Below are 8659 nucleotides of genomic sequence, written 5' to 3'. Positions count from 1 at the left end.
GGGATGCGGAACCATTAGAGCTGCTTGATCTGCTGCCGGTCCTGCCCGGCAGCTGTGTGTGCTGCTCCGCACGCTCACCATCGCTGAGAGTGCGCCCGGGCACCCGATCCCTTACGTTTCTGGCAGGTGTGGCTGTCTTTCTGTCACCCAGGAACAACTGCGCCCTCCTCACCTGCTCATGTCTTCCGTGTCATTATTTGCAGTTCACATGCTTTTGTAAATAGAACGTCTAAAAGAATCCTCAAAACACATGAGAATTAATAATAGAGCTTAGAAAGTCTTTAGATACAAGGTCAATATGCAAAGAGAAACAATATTCCTATATAGAGCAATAAGCAATTAGAAAAAAGTTTAAAAATACCATTTCTAATCATATTTTTAAAAAATCAAATACCTAGAAATATATATATATATATAATGTGCGGATGCTCTATGTTGAAGACTACAAAGATTGGTTATAGAAATAATACCAACCCTTCACAAACATTCAGAATATATAGGAGGAAGCTAGATAAAAAACGCCACAAGAAAAGAAAACCATAGACCAATATCCTTCATGAATTAGCAAAGCAAATCCAGAAATATAGAAAAAGGATTAAATGCTATGACCATGTGGCATTTATTCCAGGATTGCAAGGTTGGTTTAACTTCCAAAAAATCAATTAATGTAATAGACAACATCAGTAGACTTAAGGACAAAGCCACATGATCATCTCAAAAGATGAAGAAAAATATCTGAAAAATCCAGCGCTCATTCATGATAGCAGCTCTTGAAAAATTAGGAACGGTAGGGACGTACCCAAACCTGCTCAAGGGCATTTATGAGAAACTCATAGTCAATGGTACAAGACCAAATGCTTTTCCCTAAAGATCAGGAAAAGCACAAGAATAAAAGCTCTCGCTACTTCTATTCAACATTGTACTGAAGTTCTAGATAAGCAATCAGAAAGGAAAAGAAATAAAAGGTGTTCAGACTAGAAAGGAAGAAGTAAAACTCTTTATTCACATACCATAGGATCTTGTAATAGTAAGTTCTAAGGAATGCACACACACACACACTGCAAGAACTAATGTATGAGTCCGTAATAGTAAGTTCTAAGGAATGCACACACACACACACACACACACACTGCAAGAACTAATGTATGAGTCGAAGGTTGCAGGATATAAGATCAATATACAATATTCAGTTATATTTGTACAAACTAGCAATATGCAATCTGAAAATGAGTGTCAGAAAGCCATTCCACTCACAGTAGCATCGAAAAGAATAAAATATCTAGGGATAAATTCAACGAAAGTAGTACCAGACTTATACACTGAAAATTATGAAACATTATTAAAAGGAAAAAGATGTAAATAAATGAAGAGATAGTCCATATACATGGATTGGAACACTCATTAAGATTGCAAACCTTTCCAAACTGACCTATAAATTCAGTGCAAACCACATCAAGATCCAAGCTGGCTTTTTTTTTTTTTTTTTGCAGAAACTGAAAAACTAATCTTAAAAATTCATATGGAAACGCCAGTTGGCAGAATAGCCAAAGCAATCTTGGAAAAGAAGAATGAACTGAGAGCACATCACTTCCAGGCAGGAATCTCCTCCGTGTAAAGCCACAGTAATAAAGACAGCGGGGCGGGGCAGGGGGAGAGGCATGCTGGTCAGCGGGCAGAACTGAGAGTAGAGAAATAAACCCTCACACTGCGGCCACCCCGTTTGGCAAATCCAGGGGGTGTTGGGGGAAAGAATAGCCTCCTCAACAAATGGTGTTGAGACAGTTGGATATCCATATGCAAAAAGGCAAATTAACTTACATCACACACAAAAATTAACTCAAAATGTCCCTAGACCTAAAAATAAGAGCTAAAACGATAAAACTCTTAGAGACATGCGTAATTCTTTGTGACCTTGTGTTAGGCAAAGAGTTTTTAAGATATGACACTAAAAGCATGATCCATTAAAAAAAAACCCCAATAAGTTGTATTTATCAAAATTCAAACCTTTTTTGCGCCAGGAGATACCATTAAGAAAATGAAAAGACAGGCCACAGACTAGGAGACAACATATGTAAATGAAATATCTGGCCAAGGACCTGTATGTAGATGGAATATGTAAGAACGCTTAGAACTTAAGAAGAAGACAACCCAATTTTAAAAATGGGCCAAAGATTTTAATAGACAATTCACCAAAGAAGATACACGAATAGTCAGTGAGCACATAGAAAGATGCTCAAGCCCTAAGCGGCTGCTCAGTGGTTAGAGTGCCAGCACACAGACTGAAGGGTCTGGGGTTCGATTCCGGTCAAGGGCATGTACCTGGGTTTCAGGCTTGATCCCTGCCCTGGTCTGGGCGCATGTGTCTCTCTCACACTGATGTTCCTCTCTCTCTGTCTCTCCCTCTCCCCTCCTCTCTCTAAAAATCAATGGAAAAAATATATCCTCGGGTGAGGATTACCATCAACAAAAAAAAGATGCTCAACATCACTAGACATTAGGGAGATACGGATTAAAACCATACGAGATACTACTTCACATTTGATTACATGTGGCTATAATCAAACCCCTAGACCAGCGGCCGCTGGAATTAGATAGTGGTGATGATGGTTGCACAAGGCTATACATTTATTGAAAATCACCAAAAACTTGTCGATGATTCCTGTTTAGACACTAAAAAATTGATTATCGCTCCCAAACCCAAAAATAAGCATATCCTAAATTACTTAATTTTCCCCAAGAGAACCTCATGTTCCTTTCAGATTTGGGCCCAGAGTAAAGGCTGGCATTTACACGCCACTTTCTCAATACGCCCTTTTGCCACATTAATATTCACAGTATCTCTCTATGAGGCAGGGTTTTTTTTTTAAATTTCCTGTTTTTCTGTAAACAGTATCTCTCAATTTTGATATTTAATTTACTTGCTGGTAGTTTTTTTATTCTGGGGAAGAAGTTTGTCCCTCGGTATTTTGCTCATCAGATGCTTTCTTTAGGCAGCAGGACTGAAATCTTTCTCCCTAAGTACTTGTCCATTTATGTAACGAATGAGGTTGGTGGTAGTGAAAACACGCCTAATTAATATTCTTATTAAATTGGTGAATTGTAATTGAATTGCCAGGAAGTTTTGTGTCCCCTGAGGCTGATCCCGTCGCCTTCAGGTGGGGTTGGGGCAGGAGGGACTATTCCAGCTTCTGTGACAGCCACGTTTGGCCTGCCCCGGGAAGGGGGTCAGCCCGGGGGCCACCTCCTGTCCCTGTCCTAACAGGGAGCATTGTGGGAACTGCACTTGCAAAGTGCTAGCCTCCCCCACCCCCCATTTCTTGTTGAAATGTGTAAGATTTCTTTAACAGCTCCATGTTATATAATGATGATCAATTTCAGTTTTCTAGTTTCATAGCATAGTTCTGTTTACCAAAGCTCTCAGTCTATTAGATGATGCTAAACATATATATATAATGCTTTCCTTCCTTTTTTCTTTTAAAAAATTCCCTTACGTACACTCTCCTGCTCAGAAGGTGAATGGGCGGATAAAAGGGCAAGAACTGCAGCATACCATCAACTCCCTGGTCGTAAACCTGAGCGACTCAGAGTTCAAGGAACTGATGCGGACGCTGGACCCCGGGGACTCGGGCCTGGTGGACATCTACAGGTTCCTGGAGCTGCTGGAGGAGAGCCGTGGGAAGGTGAGTGCCAGGGCGGTTTTACGGGGGGAACAGTGTTCTTAGTAAAATCAGAGGTGCTGGTGCAGTGCGGTTTAATGAAACACATCTCTTCGCTGAGGTAACTTTTCAGCTGCGATAACTTTCATTTTAAGTCAGAATTAAGTGTGTAAGAGTTACTCAGTTTGGACTTCTCTTTATTTTATATTTTATTTTATTTTTTTAAACCTCACCAGAGGATATTTTTCCATTGATTTTTAGAGAGAGTGGGAGAACGGGAAAGAACCGTCTCACAGGCCGTGTGCAGATTGCTCCTCTGGGTTCCGTCCCGTTTTTAGAGTTCTTGTGTTAGTTCACCTTTTGTGTGATAACTGAGTATTGCTTCTAATGACTAACACTGGCTTTTAGTGTTGGTTTCTTTTGACCAAAAAATTGACATCAACAGATTCTTGTTGAAACTAGAGGCCCAGTGCATGGTTTCGTGCACCGGTGGGGTCCCTTGGCCTGGCCTGCGCCCTCTCGCAATCCGGGACCCCTCAGGGGATGTTGGACTGTGGGTTTCGGCCCGATCCCCACAGGCCAGGCTGAGGGACCCCACCAGTGCATGAATCTGTGCACCAGGCCTCTAATATGCATATAAGATATTTGGTTAATCTCTTCCTGTACTCCCCTCTCCCCCCTTCCCTCTGAGATTCATCAGTCTGTTCCACTTTTTCATGCCTGTACATTGAGCGTCTGCCCCCTGGTGGTCAGTGCACATCATAGCTACCGGTCGAATGGTCGTTCGGTCTCTTAGGCTTTTATATATATAGATGTGTAAGATTTCCTTTAATAGCTACAGATTAACCTTTCATTCTGCTATTATCGTTTCCTGCATGGCCCCCTGTGCAAGGTGATAACCACAGCCTAAACCCACACTACAGGGTCCTTCTTAGACTCGAATTCCAAAGTCCCAGAGCCCTTCCCACAGAGAAGTGAATAATGACAGCTTTTCCTGAACGCCACGTGGAACAGACCTGTGGGAGCTCTGACCCCACCGCAGCCCCGCACAGAGCCAGCATTTTTCTTTAAAACCAAAAATATAGACGTGTCAGCAATCTGCCCCCCCACCCCCCCGCACCTGGCGAGTGCAGTGATGTTTGCTCGGTAGGAATCAGATCCTGTCAACTGCACCCCCTCCAGCCTCTGCCCCACTTCCTTCTGCTCCTCCCACCTCATGGGGCCATTCTGCAGGTCCCAGTGTCTCAGGCCCTCCCAGGGACCCCCGGCACCCCTGAAGGAGCCCCTCTTGTAGTCCTCGACCTCCCACACCAGTCACGGTCTCATGTGACATTATGTGGCCAGGCCTTCCCCTTGTACCGCAGGGGAGCCCAGCGCTGGGCTCACTCACAAAACAACTTGGTGAGAAACTGAATCATTCAGAAAATTAGAAAACATAGATATGGAGACAGAAGAGAATAAAAATCACCACTAATTCTAACCTCGAGGACTCCTTACCCACACTTATCCTCCCAAACCTACATACCGACACACACACCCTTTTTTTTTGCAACTTAGTTATAATTACTATTACACCTCAATAAAGCTGCAAGAAACTGCATGTATTACTGTATAGAATTTGATGAGTTGGATACAAGCTTTCATACGTGATAATCTATTTCATTTTAAGATGAGATCATGTAATCACAGCCTTTTTAGTTGTTGTCACTTATTAACATATTATTAACAGTGTCAATTCTGTTGTGTAACTTTAAAGACACAGAGTAACTATTCCCCGACGTTACAATCTAGGTGTCGTTTTTCTTTCATGACTTTCGGTACAATGACTATTGGGGTGCCTTCTTTTTTTTGCCTCACTCTGTGGTTTTCCTTTAGTATAAACTTCTAGAAATGGAATGATTGGATCAGAGAGTATATATTTTATTTTTAAATTATAATGGTTTAAAGAGGAACATGTGAGTAACGTACAGACTGCAGACGATGGGAAGGGACTGTGTGAGGAGCGAGTGTCCTCCCGCTCCCTGGCCCCGGGAGCAGCCGGTCACACCGGCGGATGTCGTTCCCGGCCACCCCGCACTTCGCCTGCTTTTTCGTTCTCACCACGTTGACAGGCAGAAATGCCGCCTCATTATTCTCTCACTCTGCATTTACTTAATTTCTAGATGACGGACTTGTTCATGTTGATTGTACTTTTTAAAAATAAGTGCCAGTTCAGGGTTCTTGTTCCCATTTCCAGGGGGTCAGAGGGCAGCCTCACCTGCTCAGTCTCACGGCCGCTGGCTGACCGGGCATGGCTGGCCGTCATAGTCGGACTCAGAGCTCCGCCTGCCCTTGTGAGTGACCTGTATTCACTCACGTCCTTTCTCTCCCACTCAGATAGGGAAGCCGTCCTCCGGGGGGGACGCCCAGGCGTCACAGCTGCTGGCCTGGGACTTAGTAAGTTCCCTTCCCCGCTCCGTGGTCCCGGGCGCCCTCTCCCTCCATAGTCCCAGGTGCCCTCTCCATGGCTCCGTGGTCCCAGGGTGCTGCCTCTGTGGTTCTGTGGTCCTAGGGTGCCCCCTCCGTGGTCCCGGGATGCCCCTCCCTCCGTGGTCCTGGGGTGCCCCCTCCGTGGTCCCGGGTGCTCCCCCCAGGCCACACGCCTGCAGCCTGTGACCGTGTGTGTTCTCAGGTGGAAGGGATGGTGCGGGACTCCATCAGCAGGAACCTCCTGGCGTTCCACGACCTGCTGTGCTCCTACGACTTGGGAGACACGGGGCTCATCGGGGCAAACAACTTCAAGAAAGTGATGCACATATTCTGCCCGTGCCTGACGACGGAGCATTTAGCAACGTGAGTCTCAGCAACAAAAGTCCTTCCTGCCATGTTTCCGTCACGTCTCCTTCCGTCACTCTGACCTTGCTCTAAGCGTGTTCACGGTGCTACGAGGTGGTGTCGGTCACAGCCATTCACGCATCCCTGCCAGCGCCGGCTCCGCTGGGAGCTGCTCGATGACAGTCTCAGCACAGGCGGGGGCCATCGGTCCTTCTCACGATGGGAGACGCAGGCTCTGAATGGCCGGGTCCCGGCTGCTGGCTCCGTGAGGCGGTGGGTGGCTCACCGGTTCACCGCGCTCAGCACCGCGCTCCGCACATGGGGATTCGGTGAAGCGATTGTAAGTCACAGGTCCCTGCTGAGCGACGTGGCGTCAGCACTCGTGACCCTGTTACCACAGCTGGTTACTGAGCACACATGCACGCGCACATGCACACGCACATACACACGCGTGCACACACACACACACACGTGCCAGCTGGCTTCCTGCTCGCAGCCCTCCTCTGCGCCCGGCACTGCTGTGCGCATCTTGTAGGCGCGGAAACGGGACGCAGGAGAGAGGCGGCACCCAGCTCGCGCTCCCAGCCTCTGCCTTGGTGACAGGCTGAGGCCTGGCGGTGCTGGGAGGGAGTGCGGCCACACGCTCCCTGGGGAACTGCCTGGTTCCCGCAGGCTCAGATGTACAGACTCGTTGGATGACACTGAGGGTGCGGGATGACAGCAGCGATGGCCCCAGTTGCCAGTGCCGAGCTAGGAAAGTGCTGCTGCGAAGCCGAGTTCATGTCCGAAAGTCCAGTCTCCTCATGAGACCCTGACCGTCCGCACGGCCTGAGAACACGCAAGTGTCCCCTCCGTGCTCCGAGTGGGGTCACAGGACACGCCTCTGAGGAGCCCGCTGCGCACACAGAGGCGTGGGCGGACAGGGCGAAGAGGCCCAGCCTCCAGGGCCACCCCTGAGGGTGCCTGTCCTTCCTCTGCACCCGGCCACCCGCCACTCAGACCCGAGGGCTTCGCCCGAGCTGCCTGCTCTGTGGCCCGGGGCATCTATGCAAACGCGCAGGTTCTGCTCGGGGCCGTGGGCTCCCCTAACTGCAACAAGGAGCAGGCACACTGTCTATGATTAGAAAATATTAACAAACAAAATGCTGAGAAACAGCAGGCCCGGCCACACCAGTGGTTCCTTGTTTCCTGAAATGCGTGGTGTGCGCGGTGCAGTGAGCCCTCCGTAATTCCCTGCCAGACTCGCTCACTCAGGATTTCCTGTCTTTACATTTGTTACATCTTTATGGCACTTTATCCCCCCGCCCCAGCAGCCTCTGCTCTGCTCCCCAACACTCTGGTTACTTTGTACTTTCTATGATTTTACGTAAGTGAAAGCACACGTGGCGTTCGCTTCTTTTTTAAAAATTTTTAAAATCCTCACCCGAGGGTATTTTTTCCATTGCTCTTAGAGAGAATGGGAGGGAGGTGGGGTGGGGGAGAGAGGGAGGGAGAGAGAGAGAAACATCAGTGATATAACTATTGGTTGTCTCTAGCACATGCCCTCCTGGGCCTGGAATTGAGCTGCACCCGAGGTCCGTGCCCTGACCGGGTCCAACCCGCCACCCTTTGGTGCGAGGGCCGCCGCTCTAACCACCGAGCGACCCGCCAGGGCGGTGCTGCTTCTTGTCAGGCTCTGTTCACCCTCACAGCGGGTCTGGGGTTCATTTTGTTGCTACGGATTCCAGCGGGTTCCTTGTCATTGCGGAGTCACGTTCCGCGGTGGGGCGCACGCCTGGTGCATCCACCGGTGCTGGGTGCTTGGTGTGCTTCTGGTTTGGGGCTGGTACACGGAGGGCTGGGCCTGTGGTACGGGCCTCTGTGGACACTCACACCCACTTCTCCAGGGCGGAGTGGCTGGCTCCTCGGGCAAGTGCACATTTGTGGGGCGCGGTTACGGTGTTTTGGCCAGGTTCAAGCCTCAGACTAATGAAAGGACAGGGTCCTCTCACTGCCACGTGCAAGTCCCAGCTGGAGGGCAGGGCCCTCCCAGCACAATCATAGCCAACGGCTGTGGTTGTAAGCTTGAACCTATGGTCCGAACACGTAGCCCCACGTGCCTGGTGATAGAGTTCAGGTGCATGTAGTTGAGTAGGGTTGAAACTCACGAGAATGCTGTAAACAACGTGATCACGCCCCTACTTTGCCTC

General features: G+C 48.3%; 1 protein-coding gene across 1 annotated transcript in view; it reads left to right on the top strand.

Moving 5' to 3' along the window:
* The window catches only part of EFCAB6 (EF-hand calcium binding domain 6), a 169581-nt gene that overhangs the window by 90898 nt on the left and 70024 nt on the right, over nt 1–8659 (top strand). The window contains exons 13-15 of the mRNA XM_014535127.1: nt 3510–3680; nt 6033–6092; nt 6328–6488. Of these exons, the coding sequence (XP_014390613.1) occupies nt 3510–3680; nt 6033–6092; nt 6328–6488 (392 nt within the window). The remainder of the gene's footprint in view (nt 1–3509; nt 3681–6032; nt 6093–6327; nt 6489–8659) is intronic.

The sequence above is a fragment of the Myotis brandtii genome, unplaced genomic scaffold (assembly GCF_000412655.1).
Source record: "Myotis brandtii unplaced genomic scaffold, ASM41265v1 scaffold138, whole genome shotgun sequence".
In the NCBI taxonomy this organism is placed as follows: Eukaryota; Metazoa; Chordata; class Mammalia; order Chiroptera; family Vespertilionidae; genus Myotis; species Myotis brandtii.
The sequence above is the reverse complement of the archived record's forward strand: the minus strand, read 5'-3'. Positions and strand labels throughout refer to the sequence as shown.